Source organism: Mesoplodon mirus (genome assembly GCF_964341445.2).
Source record: "Mesoplodon mirus genome assembly, chromosome: 1".
NCBI classification, from domain to species: Eukaryota; Metazoa; Chordata; class Mammalia; order Artiodactyla; family Ziphiidae; genus Mesoplodon; species Mesoplodon mirus.
The window spans coordinates 36,570,908-36,594,582 of NC_138976.1; the positions used below are offsets into that span (position 1 = coordinate 36,570,908).

At 40.5% G+C, this 23,675-nt stretch overlaps 1 protein-coding gene across 4 annotated transcripts in view; it reads right to left on the reverse strand.

The window, feature by feature from the left end:
- The window catches only part of ECPAS (Ecm29 proteasome adaptor and scaffold), a 104,443-nt gene that overhangs the window by 16,156 nt on the left and 64,612 nt on the right, over nucleotides 1-23,675 (reverse strand). For all 4 annotated transcript variants that reach the window (XM_082623145.1, XM_082623143.1, XM_082623142.1 and 1 more), the window contains 18 exons: nucleotides 22,559-22,693; nucleotides 21,583-21,745; nucleotides 20,964-21,136; nucleotides 19,692-19,793; nucleotides 16,502-16,625; nucleotides 15,068-15,213; nucleotides 14,579-14,633; nucleotides 13,759-13,873; nucleotides 12,988-13,053; nucleotides 11,607-11,724; nucleotides 11,172-11,339; nucleotides 8,534-8,613; nucleotides 7,820-7,925; nucleotides 6,786-6,833; nucleotides 5,376-5,497; nucleotides 3,667-3,817; nucleotides 1,373-1,438; nucleotides 72-161 (listed from right to left, as the gene is read on the reverse strand). In XM_082623145.1, coding sequence (XP_082479271.1) covers nucleotides 72-161; nucleotides 1,373-1,438; nucleotides 3,667-3,817; nucleotides 5,376-5,497; nucleotides 6,786-6,833; nucleotides 7,820-7,925; nucleotides 8,534-8,613; nucleotides 11,172-11,339; nucleotides 11,607-11,724; nucleotides 12,988-13,053; nucleotides 13,759-13,873; nucleotides 14,579-14,633; nucleotides 15,068-15,213; nucleotides 16,502-16,625; nucleotides 19,692-19,793; nucleotides 20,964-21,136; nucleotides 21,583-21,745; nucleotides 22,559-22,693 — 2,028 coding nt within the window. The remainder of the gene's footprint in view (nucleotides 1-71; nucleotides 162-1,372; nucleotides 1,439-3,666; nucleotides 3,818-5,375; nucleotides 5,498-6,785; nucleotides 6,834-7,819; nucleotides 7,926-8,533; nucleotides 8,614-11,171; nucleotides 11,340-11,606; nucleotides 11,725-12,987; nucleotides 13,054-13,758; nucleotides 13,874-14,578; nucleotides 14,634-15,067; nucleotides 15,214-16,501; nucleotides 16,626-19,691; nucleotides 19,794-20,963; nucleotides 21,137-21,582; nucleotides 21,746-22,558; nucleotides 22,694-23,675) is intronic.

Genomic DNA, 23,675 nt, shown 5'->3' on the forward strand with positions numbered 1-23,675 from the left:
TGGCTGTTCTATTTTTGTGGCCCAAACTAATGAAGATGCAAATTCCTCTTATGAAAAATACACTTGCTTACCTTAGTTCCAAGACCTACACCACTTCTGATCAGTTCACATAACCTAGGAACTAGCTCACCCAGCACCGACACATCAAGATACTGCAGGCACTTTTGGAAGAGAATAAATATAAAGTTAACCTTAGCAAATAATTAAAGTCAGTACCACATCTTCAATTAAAAGCTGCCCACATCAACTATGTACCCAACTGGTTTTGACATGAAGTGCAAAAACCACTGGTTTGATTTTGCTCCAATTTCAATGTTAAAATCATTATACTACAAACAAGAAAATCATTCATCAGTGGATCAACATTAAAAACAAAACAAAAATAATAAAAAACATTGATTTATAAAGGAGAAAATAAATAATGAGTACCCAAGAAGAGAGGATCTCTCTGGGCCTACTTCTTCTTTAACAATCCATGTTTAGTGTAAAAGACCTAGATGAAAACTGACCTTCTTCCGTGGGCTTGCCCTATCAAGCCATCTTATTAAAGTTGACTTCTTAGCTGAATGTGCTATACTATATTTTTGAAAATGTAATGATATATATTCTATTACTGATGAGCATATCTATAAGGTGTTTGCTAACTATTCCTATTTCTTTAAGCTTTCTTTTGCCCTCATAATCCAACGAAGACATCCTTAGACCAAATTTTGGTAATAGTTCCCCAGTAAGCACTAAAAAAATTCCTTCTTCTCTTGTCTAGTCCTGTGATCTGCCCATCAAAACAATTTCCAGTAGCTCACAAGCTCTCAATTAACCACTCCAGGGCATGCACAGCAGAGTCGGCTTTTGTGACCTTAGAGACTCTTAACCCACGATTCCAGAAACATTGGAATTTCGAAATTTGGTGCCAAGCAGCTCTTTTCTGCAAATCCTCTTCCTTTAACTGAACAACCTACCAACATTGCTCAGTTCTCTCTCCCTACCTTTTATGCTTCCTACTTCACTAACACCTCCAGCTTACACCTTCCTAGGTCCTCCCAGAAACAATGCTCAGGCAGAGACAAGTATCCGAAGTTTCTAAATAGGCAGGCCAAAAGATATACACATATAGATTTATAGGCAGACCTTTTAATATATTGTTCTCCTGTGTAACACAAAGCTGGACTAATGCAATCTAGTATTGGGGAAAGTATTCCATTTAGTAATACAGGAAAAGAATAAAGAACTATACTAAGAAAAAACTAGAGTCACAACACCTGCCTTGACTCATCCCTTAAACCTCTACTTCATTTAATGTAACCTAAAGACTTTGAACAATTACACTCTAAGGTAAGCAAATGTAAATGTTCTCATTACGTGAGGCACTTACCATGTTGATTGTTTCCATCATGGGAGAGGATTTGGCAGCACTGAGTCGGGCACTATCCATCGCAGCCTGAGAACACAAATGCAAGCACATTCAATCAATTAAGAAGAACCTCCAGGGAATTCCCTGGCAGGCCAGTGGTTAGGACTCCGCGGTTTTCACTGCTGAGGGCGTGGGTTCGATCCCTGGTCAGGGAACTAGGATCCCACAAGCTGCACACGGCACAGCCAAAATAAAAGAAGGACCTCCACACACTCAAATTGGGCTTTACTGACAAATTAAGGAATATTTTTAAAAATAATATATAGATACAACAAATTCAGACACAAGTCTCAATAATTTCTTTTGTCCTACACTCAACCATATATATGTAGAGGCAACATCTCACCGTAAGTGAGAAATGCAGACAGCAGTTAGAAATTAACTGCAGTTAGAAAATATCATAGTATGGCTCTGAGCAAGTTATCCAGCCTTCTTGAGCCTCAGGTTCTCCCTCCATTAAATAAAGAAACAGACTAAATAATTTTCTATCTAATATACGATTTTTAATTTTATACATGTATTGTTTTAACTTTATAAAGGACCCTCCTATCTATTGATACAATAGCATTTTAATCAAATAACTATGGTATAGGAGAGGTTGACACTATCCAGACATAATAAGCGAGAAAAATTAGGCATACAGAAGCGACTTGCCTAGGGCTGCAAAGTTTGGACTAGAATTTATGTTTCCTAATTCTCAACACCTAGCAGGTGAGAACCTAGGAAAGGCAAGATTACTGCTGAAAGAGGAAAGCATGATGACTGGAGAAGGAACAGCCATATCAGAGGCAAAGGGAAAACAGAGTAAGTGATCAGAATAGAATAGTTCAGGTAAGTTAAAAACCAAATAGTGCACTGAGAGAAAACTTCTACAATCATATAACAGGAGTTTGACAGTTCTAATAAAGACCAATGTAAAAACATAAACAAGTGAAAAACAGACGTAGAGTAGAAACATACAACTCACAGAAGAAATATTTATAAATGGCTAACACAATATGAAAAGACAATGGACAACACTAATAATAGGAAACTAAATTAGAATAATGAGATTCTTGCTTATCAGACTGATATTATTCAATGTTGGCAAAGATGTGGAGAAAACAGAACATTCGTAACTTTTGATGCCACAAAATCTCTCACACAAAAGTTCAAAATAATCTCACTGTAGGATACTATGCATGCACTAAAAAGAATGAAATAGATCTATATATACACAGGGTATTTTGTTAAAAACAAAAATCAGGGGCTTCCCTGGTGGCGCAGTGTTTGAGAACCTGCCTGCTGATGCAGGGGACACGGGTTCGAGCCCTGGTCTGGGAGGATCCCACGTCGCAGAGCGGCTGGGCCCGTGAGCCACAACTACTGAGCCTGCGCGTCTGGAGCCTGTGCTCCGCGACAAGAAAGGCCGCGATAGAGGCCCGCGCACCGCGATGAAGAGTGGCCCCTGCTTGCCACAGCTAGAGAAAGCCCTCACACAGAAACGAAGACCCAACACAGCAAAAAAAAATTAATTAATTAATAAACTCCTACCCCCAACATCAAAAAAAAAAACCAAAAACACAAAAATCAAGTTGCAGAACAATATTCGCAGCCTGATTCTATTTTAAAATTAGTATGTTTGTTTGATTTTGCAGCCTATGACTACAAAAGAATTTGAAAAAAGACCCAGGAACTGCTGACAGTGAGTACTCCTCAGGAAATGATACTGTGCTGCCACAGCAGAGGGGACTCCTAGGGGATTACTTTCTACTCTTCTGTGTTGTTTTAACTTTTCACAATAAATGTTTCATCTGTAATTTAAAAAAACAGAACAAAACAAAACTCTGATCAGAGACTAGGGAACTACAGTATACCTAAAAAGCAGAATAATTTTGGACTATGCAAAAATCTAGCTACAAATCCTCTTGGTCTGCAAAGCAGGAATGGTCCCTAGAAGGACTCTGAGGGTGTAGACCCAACCCCTAGAAAATAAACAAACATGTACAAAAAACCGTGTTAAATAAATGTATTGATGTATTTTTTTGGATGGAAGTATCATTTTTCATTCACTTCACATAACAGTGTATGAGCCCTCTCCGCCCCCCCACTAAAAAAAACACTGCATGTGGTTATAGAAGTTGAGCTGTTTCAAGGGTGGTGAAAGTATCATCTGAGTCATGGAGTTTGTCTAAGGACCCTGGAAGGCCTCTTGAGTATCTTAACAGGGCTCTCCCTTCATGATAATTACCAATATGGCTGTGTTGTCAACTCACCTTTTCTTGGTCTGTAGCCCGGAGACTCAAATAATTGAGAACTTGAGGCTCCAATACACTTAAGGATTCTAGCAGAGCTGGGATGAGTTTTGGTGCATGTGGTTTCAACATGGCTCCTGCACTTTTGCTGATCTTCACGAGGGTGTTAATGCTACAGACACACAAAACACAACTCCTGAGTCCTTTTAACAAAAGCAAGAAGCCCTACAGGTCTAATCATGAGGAGTTTCTGCACTTTATTGCATTAAGGAACATACTCCCTTGGGTACAGAGCCTGGTCTTAGCTCTGTGTTGGGTTTTTTTTGGTTTTTGTTTTTACTTTTTATTATAGAAATTTTCACACATATATGAAAGTAAAGAGAATCATAAATGCAATTCTGTATGTTCTCCACCCAGTTCAACAATCAGCTACCTTTGGCCAATTTTGTTTCACTTAGGCATCCACCATACATACAGACCATTCATATACTTTTCCCCCTGCCACTGTAGTATTTTGAAGCGTATTCCCTAACTAAACTTCTGCATGTATCATGAAGAGACCCAGACTTTTTATCATAATCAAAATACCATTTCACACCTAAAAAATATGAAGAATTTTTTTCATATCATCTAATATCCAAATTTCCTGATTGTTTCACAAGTGTCCGTAAGAGCTGGTTTGCTGAAATCGAATCCAGAGTCCATCTACACATTGCAATTTACTGCATTTCCTGAATCTTTTTCAACAGTGGTCTTTCTGTCCTCTTTTTTTTTTAAGCTATTGATTTGTATTCTGATGGTGTCACTTAACAGGTTCCTCTGTAGCTTATACAGATCTGCAGGCTAAATCAAGTTCAGTTCAATTTTTTTTAAAACAAGAATTTTTCACAGGTGGTCATGTCCTATCTCATCACATCAAGATGCTTATCTTTTTTTGTGCTGTTAAAGAGCGAAGAGCAGGTTCAAGTTTGGTCGGCATGAACCAACCACCCATTATAATGCTCCTCCCGTCAGCCTTTACCAGTGGACTCAGGAGCCACTTATGATCATTACCTGGATTATCTTACTGAGGACAGCAAAATGGTGATATCCTAATTTTATCATTCCTTTGCATTTGTTAGGTGAATCCTTCTGAGAAGAGCTTTCCCATACCAACTATTTAGTTACCATGAAATAGTGTTGGTACTATTAATTTGATCTAATTTCAAGAGTGAAATAAAAAATGGAACAGATGAAGTTCCCAGATAGCACTCTGGTTAAAAAAAAAAAAAGAATCCTTCACTGCTGATTTTAACTTAAAAGAGCCATATATATCTAAATGTGTACTTCTTGAGTATTTCACAGGCAGTAAACAGTTTATTTTAAACATAATAATCTGTGAAACATTACTAAGTGGTATAACCAACAAGCAAGCTCTCAAGTACCTGAGGCGTAGCAGAATAGGAAGATGTGCCTGCTGGGGGCAGAGGCCAATGACAAGAAAATAACACACTTTACTCAAGGTTGAGGCAGAGTGGCAGAAGGCTGGACAAAAGCAAAGCTCCCATGAGAATGTCTCTGCAAAAATGTTCTGACTCACCACTTCTCACATTTGCTATTGGGTCACTCCACTGGATTCTCCTCATTTCTCCATTCTTTCAAGAATCTAACATTCAAAGAAACCCAATTTCTACTGGGTGGCTAAGAACTAAGTAAATCCAATACATTCAATTTCATCAGCTGATTCAAACCTGAGGGCTCGAACTTCTGTCACAGGACTCATCACTCCTTTGTCCAGAAGGCAGGGCAGAAGGACAGCAATGGTTCTCTGGCCAGCTGCTCCGTTGGCAGGGTCACACATTTTCACACAAACCTCACATACAAAGAGCATGGAAATTAATGAAACTGACCTCTCACCCAGTAACGCGTTCATCTGACAAAATACTTCCTACTTCCTATATCCATAGAAAAGGATAAGTGACTCTACTTTCTACGATATCACAGAAAGAAAAAGAAGATCTCATGATCTGGGATTGAGTCCTATGTCTGCCAATAACTGAACAGAAAATTGGTAATGCATTTTACTTTCTAAGCTTTGGTCTTCTAATTTGTGAAACAGGAAACAGTTGAAGATGAAATGAGAAAATGTTTAGAAAGCACTCTGAAGAAGGCTTAAGGTATTATTATCATGATCATCATCAATAACTTTGGGTGGCAGCATAACACAGAGGTCAAGAACACAAATGTGGAATAAGAAACACTTGGATTCAAAACCTTCTAATACATTAGAAGGCACTGATATACCACAAAATCAAGTTCAAGTGGGAAACCAGTTTCAAAAAGGCGGCCAGGGCTTCCCTGGTGGCGCAGTGGTTGAGAGTCCACCTGCCAATGCAGGGGACACGGGTTTGTGCCCTGGTCCGGGAAGATCCCACATGTCGCGGAGCAGCTGGGCCCGTGAGCCACGGCTGCTGAGCCTGGGTGTCCAGAGCTTGTGCTCCGCAACGGGAGAGGTCACAACAGTGAGAGGCCCGCGTACCGAGAAAAAAAAAAAAAAAAAGGCTGCCAACCTCATAAGTATGAAAGGCAGATTAACTTATAAACATAGCAATAATAAAGAGAACAGATGTTGCTTGATCTAAATGTAATGTGGGGCCTCCCTGGTGGCGCAGTGGTTGAGAGTCCGCCTGCCGATGCAGGGGATACGGGTTCGTATCCTCCCGGTCTGGGAGGATCCCATATGCCGCGGAGCGGCTGGGCCCGTGAGCCATGGCCGCTGAGCCTGTGCGTCCGGAGCCTGTGCTCCGCAACGGGAGAGGCCACAACAGTGAGAGGCCCGCGTACAGCAAAAAATAAAAAAAATTAAAAAAAATAAATGTAATGTGTACTTCAGGGTCAAGAGAAAGTCCTATCTTATATAAAGGCCCAGAAGAGCTCTCCATTTAAAGAGCCCAGAGACACACTTTGTTAAAAATACTGGTATTCTAATGTAATAGCAACCAGTTTCCCATTCATTGTTAAGAAGTGGGCTGTCACATGAAGCCAGTTACACTGCAACTAAATGTCACTTTACATGACAAAAAAGTAAGTCATAATTTTCACTGTCACATAGAGTCCTGCCCCACTTCACCCCCCCCCCAGTATAAGACAAGAGTTTTCACCTTGCTCAGCGTTTTCAGAGCCAGTTCTGCTGCTTTTCGTACAGATTCCTAAAAATGAGAAAAATATGACATTATACAACGTCAGAGTTTCCTTCTCATCTACCCCAAAATGTGTATTTAAACTGCCTCCAAATCTACACAAATTGGTGAAAAATCCTACTTTCATTACTAGGTAAAAAATCGTATTTCACTAGGCTCTTTGCCCGTCAAGGAACATATTACCATGCCATACTACTATTTTTAAAATTAGATACAACCTATTTTGACCTTACAAAAATATGGATATTAAGTATAACAGTTTAGAAACTAAATGTATTATAAAAGCAAATGTATAGAGATCTATGTGAAGATTCTGAAAGACTTAAAAAAACTCTGACGAATAAAGCAAAAAACTGAAGTGCCTAATTTTAATGGTAAGATGGAAAAATTTTAAATTTAGACTGCCGAGGCAAAAGAGAAACTGGTCACATTATTTGGGAATGACTGATCCAACTTATGAAGCTGATCCAAGTAGAGTTATTTTGGATTATTTCTAAACTGTTATTTGTTCCTCATCAACAGCATCACAAGAACTCTACTAAAAGAAAATCAGGCAGTAGTTACGCTTTTTATTTTAACTTTAATTAAATTTAGATCTAAAGATACCTAAACTTGCCACTTCGCAGACACATCAAAACTGAAGCTTTGGGGCTTCCCTGGTGGCGCAGTGGTTGAGAGTCTGCCTGCCGATGCAGGGGACGCGGGTTCGTGCCCCGGTCCGGGAGGATCCCATATGCCGCGGAGCGGCTGGGCCTGTCAGCCATGGCCGCTGAGCCTGCGCGTCCGGAGCCTGTGCTCCGCAACGGGAGAGGCCACAGCAGTGAGAGGCCCGCATACCGCAAGAAAAAAAAAAAAAACCTGAAACTTTGGAGGAAAATTCTGGTCTTTTAAAAAAAATTGTCTGGATATTGAATTTTGAAATATGTAACATACATATTTTAACAATTCCAATTTATGCTATTCTATAAATAAATGCAGACTTATGTATATAGTACCTTTATATCATCTTGTACTCTAAAGAGAGTTTCCCAAATTTCTGGAAGTTTATCAATGATGTCATCTAGGGGTCTTCCTCTCAATAAATCATTCAGAGCTAAACAGCTGAAAATAAACAATTTGGTTTCAAATATATGATCAAGAAAGCTCAATCTTTTACTATGAAACATTCATATCAAACAAGAATATGGATTCTGCCTATATTTCTAGTCTTAACCCCCTCACCCCGAGACGGCAACGACTACTCTCTTCTTGGTGCCTCAAATATACCACAGGCACATGGCATGTACACTCATCAAATGTCTATTTCCCACAACTATAATATAATCTCTTTAAGATGATACATCATTTTTTACTTACCAATATACCTCCAGGGCCTAGCACACTGCCAAGCATATAGCAGGCACTGAATAAACATAAATTATACATGTAAAAATAAATGCTACCCTACAAAGTCATGAGAGTGTATGAATGTATCTTGATGTCTAATTTAACAAGTGATCTACTTCTGTTATTTCATACTTACAAAAACTAAGACAACTTAGGAAAACCACTGACTAGAGCTTAAATATCATTAATTGTCTAACCCAACCAGAAATATGCTTTTTAGTGGTTTTAACTTATTCCTTTTGCACAAAGTATAAAACTTGGAAATTTGAAGGGAAAAAAAATTCAATTTTATTTGACTAGTCTTATATTTCCAAAAATGGTACCTGGATTCTCGAACTCGCCACATACTGCTGGTTAGATTCTTAACCAAATCTTGAAGAATTTCCTTCAAATACTTATCCACCTAATGAAAGCAAAAGGATAAAACTGAGAATGCAAAATCCATCAATAATCAAATGATTCATCTCTACCACACTGTGTTTCTGTATGTAACAGCCTAAGTGTCTCCCTAGGCCTCTCAGTCCACAACTCTCTCCCCACTTTAGTTGCTGAAAGCTGCCCAGCTGATCATCCTGAAATGCAAACATGATCCTCTTACTTTCCTCAGTGCATGAAAATAAAGTCCAATCACCCAGGCGTGGGTACGAAGCCCTCCTGGGACCATCTAGCTCCCAAGTTCTTGTATGTCCTGTCTCATCCTCCACTCCCTAGCACACACTACCTCTACCTCTTCTATCTCCTACTTGTCCAAGATTCAAGTCAGGCATCACCTTCGCAGACAGGACTGGCCTACTCTGCCTTATGTTCCCACGGCACCTTCTTAAGCACATTGTATCAGACAGCACAGTAACTGTCCTGCCCCTTCACACTGAGACCTCGAGGGCAGGGACAGTGTCTCACTTGTCTTTGCCTCCCTGGTAGCCTGCACCACGTCTGGCACATAAAGAAGCACTTGATTGTTCAGAATGAAGACAAATTTAATCTTTTAAGCCTCTTTAGTTTTGATATACACTTATCCATTTGGTAATAACTACACACACCGATAGTAGATTCACTTTTTATGCTAATCCAAAGAACTTCAAAACTTACGGCTTTTCCACTTTTACTCTTGTAGGTAGGAGAGGTTTTGTTATCCTCACTTACATTTAAGAAAACCAAGACAGGGAGGAAATAACTCACCTAAGATTTAAGAAACTGATGTCTTTCTATGTCCATGTCTCTAGACAGTCTCCATAGTCATCTCATCCACATCTGTGGCTTCACCTTCCACTCACACAGAGGTGACACTCACATCTTGAGAGCCTAAGCCTGGGCCCTGAACTCAACCTATTAGATCTCAGTTGACCCAGTGGTACCAAGTACTCTCCTAGAGCAAACAGAACTCACCGAACCCTCCAGGTGGAACCCTCCAGTGCCTACCAGCAACAGACTGGAGACAGAGGAAAGGGCTGCATCATGCTCAGGCATGGAAAGACAGGGTAAGGGTCATGGGGTTTTTTTAAAGTGAACTAGGAAGCCACCAAAGGATTTTAACCCAAAATGCAATCCAATTTGCGTTTTTAAAAATCACTTTTGCTACTGGTAATTAAATGAAAGAAGGCAAAGAGAAGAGAAAGATGACAACCTGTTCATCAGGGAAGAATTAGGAAAAAAGAGAATAGATTCAAGAAATACTTTGGAGGGAATTCCCTGGAGATCCAGGGGTTAAGATGCAGCGCTTTGGGCTTCCCTGGTGGCGCAGTGGTTGGGAGTCCACCTGCCAATGCAGGGGACACGGGTTCGTGCCCGGGTCCGGGAGGATCCCACATGCCGCGGAGCGGCTGGGCCCGTGAGCCATGGCCGCTGCGCCTGCGCGTCCGGAGCCTGTGCTCCGCAACAGGAGAGGCCACAGCAGTGAGAGGCACGCGTACCGCAAAAAAAAAAAAAAAAAAAAAAGACGCAGCGCTTTCACTGCTGTGGGCCCGGGTTTGATCCCTGGTCAGGGAACTGAGATCCTGCAAGCCACACAGTGGAAGGAAGGGAGGAAGGGAGGAAGAAAGAAAGAAAGAGAAAAAGAGAGAAAGAGAGAGAGAGAAAGAAAGAGAGAAAGAGAGAGAGAGAAAGAGAGAGAGAGAGAGAAAGGAAGGAGGGAAGAAGGGAAGGGAGGAAGGGAGGGAGGGAGAAATACTTTGGAAGTAGAATCAACAGAATTTGCTACTGGATTCAATTGAGGGTGAGGGTGAGACAGACAATAATCAAGGATGATGCCCAGTTCCCCAGCTGGGGTAAATGAATGAACGCCGAGGAGAAGAGAGGGGGAAGTTTGTTTTTTTAAGTCCTGTTCTGGACATATTAAGTCTAAGGTATCTCGAAACAACATCCAAGTGACAATGTCAAGCAGGCAGTGAGACAGACAAGTCAGGAGCACAAGTCGTGCCTGGGCCAGAAGTAAAGACTGGGAACCATCACAATCAAGATGACACGTAAGCCCTGGAACTGATGAGCTCATCTAACAAGAGAAAGTGGAGAGAGTCAACGGTACTCAGAGGCAAGCCCTGAGAAATCCTAGTATCTCACAGCGAAGGAGGATATGAGAAGCAGCCAGATGAGAAAAAAACCAAATATGGTAATAACTGCCTGATTCCTTATCTACCTCCCCAACTACGTGAACTCCTTGAAGGCAAGAACCACGACCTGTTCTCCGCTACGTCAGTGGTTAACTATCGACATACGGTTTTCCATTTGTGTGGATACACTGCCACTTCCTTAACCATCCACCCAATGGACATTTAGATTGTTTCCATTTTTGAGATTTCAATAAATGTTGCCATGAGCATCTCTGATACCTTGAAAGAAGGAAGAAAGCAAGGGATGAAGGGAAAGTCTGTTTGTTTAAACAAAAAAGTACACCAAGTAGAAAGGAAGATGAGCGTGGGTTTACATGCCATGTGTCACCTGGGACAAGGGCTCACAGATACTTGCCGTTGACTTGTCAGTGACCAGCGCGTTCCAAATACTTGTCATTGCCTGTCGAATGCCAAGGTTGGGATCAAACTGATAACGATAAAGACGAGGAACCAGCTGAGGCAGGAAAGGAGCTAGCTGCTCTCCAGCTCTGGTAGCAATTACATTAAAACCAAAAGCAGCACCCTAAAAAAATAAAACAACGTGGCTCAGATATGATATCCACAGATCAAATGTCACAAAATTCTTCCTCCTGTCCTCGTCCCTGAATAGAGCCTGATTTACTGGGTGTCCAGCTTTACCAATCAATAATAGCAGCTATGTGGTGATCTAGATCTCTCTAATCACAGACTTTTACAAAACACATTGCATAACAGTTGTCCCCGTCTGCCAATGCAGGAGGTTTGATTTGGAGGGAGGAAAAAAATAAAATGTCCAGCAATAGCCACTTACCTTCCTAGAGTTCCACATTGCGTGATGGTTGGCTAGATTCATAAATTTATACACCAGATCCGGCTGACTAAGATCACTTGCCAGAGAACAAAGCTCCTTGTAAGTAGAGAGGCCCTGGCTTGAAAACAAAAATGAAAAAGTATGCTGTAATGTATTTCTCCACCTCCAGACTATTAAAAAAATTACATTACCAATATTACTAGGACATTTTAAAATTATGTTTTCGCTAAATTTCCAATATTGAGTTACCCCATTACCACAGAGGCAGAGAACCAGGGTGACGAGAATATAAAAAGTCGCCTACTTCAGTTCTCAGCAATGGCTGGTAAATGACCTAAGGCACCTGTGATGCCCATGAGGGTGGAGCCCTCATCACCTCAGGAGACGGCAATAATTCTTCGGTACACTGTGCACCCATCTCTCTCAGGATCCTAAGAGGACCGTCTGAAGACAACTTCTGTCTTCCCTACACCTTTTCTAAGCTACAGCATCCCAATCCTGATAACAACTTCTTCAAGTCCTGTTAACGTCCCTCTCTGTATTTGCTCAACTACCTGATCTTTTCCATTATTTTGTGAAAAGTGAGCACTTTTTTTTAAAACTCAGAGGGAGTCTAGAGGGAGGATAAGTGGAATGAAACAACTTCAGTGTGAAAACACGGAGCTTCAGGAGAGACAGCCTGAGGCAGGGCTCTGGGGACTCCCCAGCAAGGCCCAGCAAGCTGCAGCTGGACCTGAGGGTTTTCAGAGGAAAAGCAACAGTATCAACCATGATGGAATAATGATAAGACAAAAGAGGTATAAGGCTCTACGAAGTAATTTGAAATGCCAAGTTGGTGGACTCCAAAACACCAAGTACAGATGCCCCCCAAAAAAACTAGGTGCAGTGGGTGCCGATTCCTCCCTGAGGACCCACTGGCTGGGAGCTGACAGAACTGCCCTCAGCCCAAGGTCAGGTCCTCCCCGAGAGCAGCCCACCACCAATGGCTAGTCGCTGAGGGGGTGAAAAGACCTGAGGAGGGGACACAGAGCAGGACCTCCCTGCAGGCCCTCCCAGCCCAGTCCCAGAGCTCCGTGACGGGTCACGGTCTCGTGAGCGGGGGCAGCAGTTCAGCTCCTCCTCGGCCACCGGACCTGTCCTGCCTCCTCATTCCCCCAGGGTGACGACCCCAGGCACCCTTCAATAAACTTCCAGCACACACACCTCCATCTCAGTCTGCTCCCCCAGGAAACCCAATCTTAAAACACTAGGCTTTTTCACTGACATTTTCTTCTTCCACTAACACACAACACCTCCCACGAGGGTGGAAATCAACCTGGTGAGCACCTTTTCCAACGGAGAGATGTCTATAGTGACTGATCAATGGATCTGGCACACTTACCCATCAGGGGTTTTGCCAAGGCCTCCTTGAAACACCACTGTCTCTCCAGAAACTTCATGCTTAGTTCTAAATGAAAACAACACCAAGAATTTAAATTAGCCTCAAAATTTTCATACCACCATTCAACTAATGCATACATTTCATTTGTAAACTGATAAAATCAAATTCCCTATCAAGTATCTACAGTGTGCAAGATGTAAAAGTCAACTAACCCTTCCCATCAGCCAGAGAATTTTGTAAAATGAAGTCTAGGAAGAACAAATAGATACAAAAGACATCCCACATAAAGTTACATACAAAAGACATCCCACATAAAGTTACACTGAATTAAATGTGGTCACACATTGACAACTATTCTTCCTACAAGGAAGGTAACATAAAGCAGCGACCAAGTACGAGAATGACTGCCCCCCTTCCTCTTCACAGATCGGACTTGCGTGACACACTTCCTCTCCACGTCTTCATTCCATTTAGCCAACGGTAATTACGGTACTTCTGTAATCCAATGCTTTACCTGTCCCAAGATCATTCAATTTTCAAAGCCTGAATTACTGGCCTGTTTCTAAACAGTAGTTTAGTTTACTTTCTAAACAGTATACACTGGGTAATTAAACTGCTATCCACAGTATAACAATCAATGACTTGCAATTTAGAAAAGGCTTAATAAACAGGAAAATCACAAGCTGAACTTTCCTTCTTCCACTTCATATTCTCAGTATGTGCAAAACTTGCCCTGCATGTTCAAATCTGAAATTTTCAAGTTCACTGTACCTTTTGCCAGTCATCAGTGTTTCTACAAGAGTAGAAACCAACTCCTGCTGATCTTGTTCATTGCCCAGTTCATACACCAACCCAAGGCCTTTTGAGGCAACATCTTGGCTAAGTTCTACACAGAAGTCAGACAAAACAATATTCTTTTAAGAAAAATTTGTCCTCTGGCCATCAAGTAAAAAAAAAGTTAAACTTGTAACATTAACTCAAAATGATATCAAAGTAAAGATATGAAAACATAATCAACCTGCCTATTTTGTTAAAAACATACTAAGTCATCTGAGTGGACATGACACCAGCAAGTCTCTGTAAATGAGAACTACATTCACAGAACATCCAACTCACAAGCCAAGTCAACCCTGCTGGGCCTTAGTGTGCAGTGCATGGTTGACAAAGGGCCAGTGGATGCACGTCACACACATGAGAGGTAATCACAGGATTTCAGGATGCCCACGTGCAATTTTTTAAATGAAAAGTCAACATCAGACCACATGTTTAAAATTAATAAAACAAAGCTACTATTTAAATGTCTAACACAAATATTTGCAGTCTCTCCTGGCTTAAATCACAAAGAAAAAAGGAATTCTAAGTAACAGGAGAAGAAAGCTATTATTTGGTACAAGTACGAACGTTAAAGAAGGCCTCGGCTCCACTTTTAAATGCAAAACTGATCTAATGAATAAATGATCTAATTAATAAATAAATACATTAAGAATCAAGTTTCCTGTAGCCTTCTTCTATGTTCATTAATCCAGATTTTTCAAAATTTAAAATACAAGTTTAAAGAAGTTTGGAAATCAAATATTTACCAATTACTTACCATCATTTTCTGACAAAACAGAAACAAATGCACTCTGAATTTCTTTAAGCTGAGACTGAAAGAAGAAAAAAGGCATTCAGAACACTGAAACTCCACCTCCTTGGGAGAATAAAAATCTTGCTCTATGGGTACACAACCCCTGTGAAGTCTCGCAACCAGAGGCAGTCACAAACCCTGCTGTGCTCTCATCTTCGAAGGTGGCCAAATTACCTGAAGGCTGTAGCACTTACAGGTGGTCTAACGCACACAGTCTGAGCCTCCCCATCCTCACCACTTCCTCTGACGTTGTACCTTCAACTTAAGAATCACCTTCCAGCCCATATATATCAGGTACCATCCTTCATTCCTTCACGTATAGCTTATTTCAAAATATGTGTTACTGGTTAGTGGCCCTCACTCCCATACACTTCCCTTCCTCCCACCTTTCTATTAGAAATATTTCATAAACAGTTTCCAACAGAGCTGGATCACATTTACAGAATGGCTTACCTTCACTTCTTTATGGGTACTTAGCTTCCTCACAAGGGAAAGGAGCCAGATGCAGGCTGCTTGCCTCACATGTGGGTTGGAGCTGATGATATGTTTATTTAAAATCAGATCCAACACCCAGGGGACCACATCATTAACTTTAGCTCCTAAAGGGAAAGGGAAAGAATGATAAGAAGCAATTAAAATAACTGAACAGAGCTTCCTGAGAAAGACTAAATTTTAATCAACATTTACTCAATACAACATATTAAGATCTAAATGACTAAGGTGTTTAAATAAATTGCTGAAGGAATTGATAATCATTCACTTCAGAACCTAGCATAAACGAAATAACCTTTCAAAGGTACTCAGATAACTTTAGTTCCCTAGAATGAAACATTATCACCACCACGGGGGAGGCCAGGCACGCGTAGGGGGAGAGGGTGCGGGAAACCGCTGCACCTTCCTCTTAGTGTTGCTCTGAACCTAAAATTTCTCTTTTTAGAAAACTGTCTTAAGTTTTTTTAATACCCATATGATTAACGTAATTTTACTCATCTAAACAGTGATAGCAGGAAAGAAAAGTATTTCTCTTCCTTTCTATTTCCTTTTAGACCTTAATTGCACATGGAGTTTTTAAAATAAATATTTTTTCCTTTTATTTATTTGTTTGTCTTTAATTTTTTATTGGAGCACAGTTAATTTACAATGTTGTATTCGTTTTGTCTTAATTTTTTTAAATTATCCCCATTCGTCCTAGTGTCAGCCATTTTTCTTTCTCTCCCGTATCTTTCCCAACATCTCCATCTAAACACTAACAGGCAAACCAGCCTCTATCAACCTCACTTTCCTCCTCCAGCTACTACGCCACTGTTCTCCTTTCCTTTGTCACTTCAGAGTTCCTCAACCTTGGCATTACTGAGGTTGGCAGGACACTCTGCTGTGGAGAGCCATCCTGTGCCCTGTAGGATGTTCACAGCATACGAGACGTGTGAAATCACAGTACCTGTAACACGTCATCAGAAAACGCATGCCCCTTCACCTGCGTGGTCACTAAAAGCCAGAGTGACTTAGTGGAGAGGCACCTGCTGCACGACCTGCACTGTGTGATAAAGGAATAGGGGACACAAAACTTGGAAACTGCTAGGCCTCAACCTCTAACACTGGCTAAACACACCAATCCTCACGAATAGAGCACAAGTCTGAAGGTAATCGATAGCTAACTCCCCTGCCTGCTTGCCAAAGGACTAAAGAAACAGTTCTCGTTCATTTTGTGCTCAGTCTCCTTTAACCAACTGTCTTTCTTGACTGAGCCAAATTGATAAAGACATGTATAAATACTGGAAAGAGAGTTAAAATGGAATGTATACATTTTCTTCTTTTGCTCAAAGGTGATAACAAGAACAGAAGAGGGTTACTTGGTGGTAACAAACTGATTAGCTGACTATATGGTACCGGCAGGGGGCGTATATTCTTCTTCAGCCACCAGCCAGGCATCCCGGGCGGCCACAGAACTAGTTCCTATTGCAGCACTGGTGATGGCTTCGCCGATAGTGAACTGAAGCTCTATCTGCTTGGCCTGCAACGAAGGGGGTAAAGTGAGGAGTCAGAGAGAACATTGCCCCAGAACATCCATTTCCACAAAAAGCCTGCTTACTGTCTTGTTTCTTGGCATGCTTTGTTTTCACTCTTTTGCCTGCAGTGCTCTCAGATAACGGGATGGCTGGCAAGTGAGGCAGGGTGAGGGAACGGAGAACCCAAGAATGACTTGAGGATCTTTTCCCAAGTCTGTGCTGCACTCTTCACCCTCAGCAGAGAACCACTAAGCAGGGATTTTTAATCTTTGGAAGAATGAAACCATTTACTTGGCGGAGAAGGGCATGGACTGTGAAGCCATATGGATCTTGGTAGAAATTCTGTTTCTCATCAGCTACATACACTTACGTAAACTCTGAGACTCAACTTTGTCATTTGTAACATGAGCATAAATAATACCATCATCCACCTCATCAGGCCGTAGGGATTAAATGAGGTTAATGTACATAAAGCATCTAGTAGACACGTGACTGGTAGTAACTGCACCCTTAACAGCGGCCTTTATCATTTACTAACAGCTCCTCTCTGCACGCTTAAATTACATGATATCTGCAAGTTCCTCTCAAACGGTTCAGAAAAAAACCCAGAGAATGACAAAGCAAACGTGGTAAAATACTATAATTTGGTAAGTCTGAATAAAGGGTATACAGGAGTTCTTTACATTATTCTGACAACCACACTGTAAATTTGGAATTGTTTCAAAAATCAAAAGTTTAAAAAATTCTAAACTATACATACTCAAATTTTTAAAATCAGATTTAGAAATTGACACATCTCACAATGACACATCTCACAATCTCTCTTATGTTTGCCGGGAATCAGAAAAGACCTAAGAATAGGAGAGTAAGAAGAGAATGAAGAACAGAGAATATGAGGGGTACGGGAATATGGGCCTTTTGGGAGAACACTGTAAAGCATACAGACAACAGTCTAGCCATTTCCAAGCTCAATCAACTAAATGCTCTAGGCTTGCTGAGGTATTAAGTGCTGATACCACACACTTCCTACTCTGAGAAAAAATATTTGAAGGCTTCAGTCCTACAGCTTTCCTGGTCAAAAGTTTCTCTTGGTAACTCTAAGCTGAGAAAAGGTTATCTCAACACAGAGGATCCCATATTAGGGAGTCATTTTATGTGCCTGTTTTTACCTGTTTACAGTTAATAACAACATGGTTGGCATTACAAACAAAAACAAAACTCCCTAACTCTATTTGTGAGAATGATATCCAGATTTTGCTTTAAATATTCTATAAATAAAGAGTGGGTAAATAGGGATCATTATATTATTATTCTCTCTACTTGTGTGCATGTTTGAAATTTTCCATAATAAAAAGTTAAAAGAAACAACAACAAAAAAAACCTTTAGAACTTTGTCTTAGATGACTGTGAAGACATGTTGCTTCTCTTGATTCCGGCTTTTTTTAAATTCCCCTCCTTCAGTCTCTCTAGCATGCTTCAAGCTTTTCATACAGTTCTGTACTTCTAAACTCTTAAAATAATGTCTTCAGTAGCAAGTTAAGAACCGAGACAAATCTTCATTTAAACAAAACTGGAAGAAACCCATCTCTATCATAGATATGTAAAAAGAAAAAAGATGAGAAAGGAGACATCACAAGATTTTCTCCAAGACGTTACAATGTCAGTGACATCCAGGGAGAATGAGATATGGTTATAATTTCTTGTCAAAAAATTTCACCTTAAAAATACTCCATCAAGAATCCAGAGACCTGCATCCTGATGTCGGCTCTATCACTCAGCTGCCTTATTACTCAACCACAGCTCTCCTCTCTCCTCCCTCTCTTTCTTCAAGGCCCAGCAGCGACTTTGCCACCAAAAAACGTGCACCAGCTCCCCCACACAGAAGTGCTCACGCCCGCCTTCGTGAGTCCACTGCCTTACATGCAAACATCTCTTCATTCAGTTACTCTTCCAGAAATGTTTGAGGTCCTGCTACTACCAATTACGCTGCCAGGCCCCTGTTTTATAAGGGGGTGAGGATGGGGGTGCAAAACAGACTTTGCCTTCAGCCTAGTGGGCAATTAGCAACTGTGATAAAATGTTGTGAAGAGAAGTACAGAGCAGCATGAAAGCACAAGTAAATAAATAATCTACTCTAGTCTGAAGGGTCAGGAAACTTTTCAAAGAGCTATAGCAACAACCTGAGAAAGAAGGAAGCATGGGTCTTTCAAAAGCTCAGAACAAAGAAGGACTAGAGGCTGGTGAACAAAAGCGGCTGGTGAGTAAGTGACAAGAACCAAGGCCCAATCAGGGGCCACATCAGACTGTGTTAGGTCACTCATATTGGCTAGCAGTTGTCTACTTATAGGTCTTCTCCACCACACTGGACATTTATCTAGAAGACAGAAGCAAAGTCATCAGACTCAAGGGCAACCAGAACACTGGCACCCACTCGCCACATCTAGCTGAATGGGTACGTTTCCCCTTCTACCTACAATGCACCACGCTTTACTCAAAAATGATGAGAAGGGCTTCCCTGGTGGCGCAGTGGTTAAGAATCCACCTGCCAATGCAGGGGACACGGGTTCGAGCCCTGGTCCAGCAAGACCCCACGTGCCAGGGAGCAACTAAGCCCGTGCACTACAACTACTGAGCCTGTGCTCTAGAGCCCGCGACCCACAACTACTGAGCCCGCATACCACAACTACTGAGCCTGCACTCTAGAGCCTGTGCTCCACTACAAGAGAAGCCACTGCAATGAGAAGCCCGCGCACCGCAACGAAGAGTAGCTCCCGCTCGCCGCAGCTAGAGGAAGCCCGCGCACAGCAACAAAGACCCAACACAGCCAAAAATAATAAATAAAAATAAATAAATTTATTTTAAAAAAAAATCATGAGAAAAGGACTTCCCCACAGAGGTGATTTAGTCAATGATACGATTACCACAGTGATGGGCCCACAGATGGTACTCAGTAAGTACTTGGTGAATAAATGAATAAAGTTTTAATTTAAAACCTCACAGCATGCAAAATTCCAAGTTAAGAAAAATGCCTTTTGTTTGAATGACTAACAACCAGATAGCAATATAAATACCTCCACAGAATCCATCAGACCTTGCAAGAGGAGTTTCTGGTGAGGAAAATCTCCATCCCCAACTGGAAAATACCCCAGTGTTTGGATAGCTCTTTCTTTCATCTGGAAGAACACAGAATTTTTTTTTTTAAATGAAGTATGTAACAGTTTGGTCCCAGAAAAAATGTTTCCAAAATGAGAAAGCAGGGAGGAGGAGTCTGTCTAACTAATGCATCAGCACATTTTTTTTTTTAAGTATCCAATTTTACAGAATTATGTCTATATGACATTGGAGGTAGAAAGACATAAAACTGAGTTCATTAAGGGTCCACAGCTGCAAAAGAAGGAAGAACAAAGTCTTTAACTAGTTCATTATCCTACAAGCTATAACAGTTATAAATGTCGATTCTGGGCCCAGAGGACCTAAGATCAAGGCACAGCGCGACCATTTTTATAGCCTTTACAACTGTGTGACCTCAGGCAAGTTACTTCACCTCTCTGTGACGCTATTTCCTCATCTCGGAAAACAGAGATGACAACTGTACCTACTTCACTAGATCTTTTGGGGATTCAATTAATTAATGCATGTGAAGCACTCAGCATATGCTTGGCAGATGGCAAGTGCTCAACAATGGATGGTAATGAGTAGTTGCTAACATCTAATAAAAACTACTGTGATCTCAGAAAGTTTTAAATAGTAGCTAGATCAAGAATAAAATTACATATTTATTAAACTTGTAGTAAACTGATTTTTCTGTTCATTAAATCATCTTATACTTCAACACTGAGGTGTTCTTATCCCAAAGAAAAATTTTAAAGTCTATGAAAGTTTTTATCTAAAACTAAAAAAACCACAAGTGTCCTTTTCCTCAGAGATTACTCACACTGCTTACTAATGCCCAGATTTCTTAAAACCAAACTAAGTACAGGAAGTTAAGATTTAGATTTGGTCTGAAATTACAAAAATCGTAAAACTATTTAACACTTTATTACCCCCCTTTTGCATGACAAAAGAATTACCTGATGCGTTTAATATTTACCCAAAGCTTAACAGTTACGGGCCTAAATTGGAGTAACTGGGTCAAACGGTACACACACAAAAGCAGTACACAAATCATCCCCAACTCAAAATTAAACAGTCACCTGGACTGTCTTCTTTATCACTCTTTTTCACATTCAATCCTTCCTCCAGCTGTAACGCCATCTATCCTGACTATGATTCTGTTTTTATTCATTTATTTATCTATGAATAGAAAGAATTTCAGAAAAGAAGGATAAAACGAAGAGACTTGCCTTATTTGTTTCTTTACTGGAGGGTATTCTATTTAGCAGGCTTTCCACAAGATGCAACTTAGTAAAGCCAGATCCCTCACTAGGGATTGGGAGTGGACCATTTCTGCCGATTTCACCCAGGGCTGTACAGGCAGCAATTGCCAGGAGGGGTGATGTACTGTCCAAAAATGAGCCTGTAAACACATTTAGACAAAAGAGAATTTTATATCATTACCCATGGAATGCAAAGCAACCAGCAATGTACTCAAGATTTTTTTTAAAGACAGCAAACCAAAATCAAGGTCTATAACATATTTTCCAGTTGATAATTTGTTAGCATTTCTTTAGTAATAAAACACCAGAGCCATGCCCTTTCTTAATGTTTACATTTTTTCCCATAATGGAATCATCTCTGTTAAATAGAAACATATAGAAAAAATATATATAGAAAAACTAGAGTACTTGCATTGTTATTAAAAACAGAATTTATTTAGCATCAAGATTTTGTGGAAAAACCTCATGTATTTAGAGTTCAATGCTATAAAAAGAAATTTAAATGTTACAATAAATTTTAACCTAATTCAAAAAAATTGTAACCTACTTATGCTGACATCCAAATCAGCATAAACACATTAATTACCGATAGTTTCTGTGGCACTCTGAATGAGCTCCTCTTGTTCGGGCAGAAAATCAGCATTTGTCTCCACGTCTTGCTGCTCTGCCATTTTCATTTTCTTCTTAGCCAAATATCTTCCTACTGTGAATCCCAATGCAAGCAAAGATCCGTGCTGTATCTCCGGGCTCTGGATTTAACAACACAATACCGTATGTCTGTCTCTCTCACACGTGCGTGAATGCAATGAAATAACTGTGTGCTTACTACAGTCATCTCCCCAATAAAATATAAGGCCAAAAAATAAAGTGATCACGTGAGGCTCCACTGGATGTTAATAAATCGGTTAGGCAAGAAGAGAAAACTTGAGTTTCAAACACAGAATTCTGAGAAGTTAAGCTGAGCCCTGACTCACTTGGATTTAGATTCCCTAATCCGATACCCAACTCCAACTCTGGGTGAGGTGACTCCATAAGTGGGTGCTCTTATAAGCACCCACACTTTCTTCTAGCTTATAAATAACACTTAGGTAAATACACCGTCATAACTTTCAAGCACAATTTTCCTCTACTGCCAACAAAACACAGTGAACGGATCCTATTTCTAATTGCTAAAACCTCCAAATGCAAATAGACTATTTGAAAGCACATGGTTTCAACAGTGTTTCCTAACTGGACAGGTACAATGAGCGGTGGCAGTAGATGGGGAAGAAAAAGGAGCTAACATTTCTGAGCACCAAGCACTACTAGAGCTTCTCATGTACCCACTCCCTGCCGCATTCGTAGCGCTTAAACCGATGCCTGTGAGACACAAGGCACTCAAAATTTGTCGAATGAACCGACTGAATCCATGTATTATCTATCTCATTCAATCGTTACAATCATAAAGGCAAGAAATTTATGACTTCATTTGACAAGTGAGAACACAAAAACTAAAAATATATTAGATGCTTTTGTAAAACTATTTCCCACAAAAAAGGATAAAGACAGAACTGATAACATACATGATTGTCTTTTGTAGTCTTTATAAGCTGTTCTATCATTGACTTCAACTCGTTTCCTGACACTGTAGATACCACCACAGAATAAAACAATGCCGCCAGTTCACGCATCTCTTCTTTACTGCTATTCATCAGACTCTGAGCGGTGTAGAAAAAGAAATACACACATAATATATGATCATCTCCCTGCTGACAACGTCTAACATTTTAAACATTATAATGTTCAATCTACTGGTAACTATGAGAAAAGAACACAACGAGCTATTATTTCAAAATGAAATAAAAGCGGAGGTATAGACCAAAATCTTATGTGCATTTTCATCAAAGATACAAAGTATAAAACAGGTGGAATTAATACAAAGCTGATCTGAAACAGAGGTGAGCATGTGTTTTCTGTAAAGAGCCAAATCTATAGCAACAATTCCACTCTGCTATTGTAGGGCAAAAGCAGTCATAGACAACAAATGGGTGTGGCTGGATGCCAGTACAATTTTACAGACACTCTAATTTTCACGTCAGGAAATTTTATTCATCTTTTAATTTTTTTTTCAACCCTTTAAAAATGTAAACAGGGCTTCCTTGGTGGCGCAGTGGTTGAGAGTCCGCCTGCTGATGCAGGGGACACGGGTTGGTGCCCCAGTCCGGGAGGATCCCACATGCTGTGGAGCGGCTGGGCCCGTGAGCCATGGCCGCTGGGCCCGCGCGTCCCGAGCCTGTGCTCCGCAGCGGGAGAGGCCACAACACTGAGAGGCTCAGGTACCGCAGAGGGAAAAAAAAAAAAAAAAAATGTAAACAGTATTCTTAGCTTGCAGCCCATACAAAACAGGAGGCGAGCCAGATTTGGTACATGGACCACAAGTTAATGACCCCTGATCTACAAGATCAAAGGTCAAAAACTCTAAGATCATTTTAAAATCAGCAAATATTCACAAAGAATTTAAAAACCTTTTTAAACTAGATGAGACTTCATGAGACTAGATTTAAACTTCATGAGACTAGATTTTCCAGAACAGTACAAAACTCACTCCTCTTGGTAAATTACCTTCACGCTTTCACACTTAAATAATTGGTACTTTTTACATTAATTCAAACTGCATTTTCCAAAAAGAACTACATTATG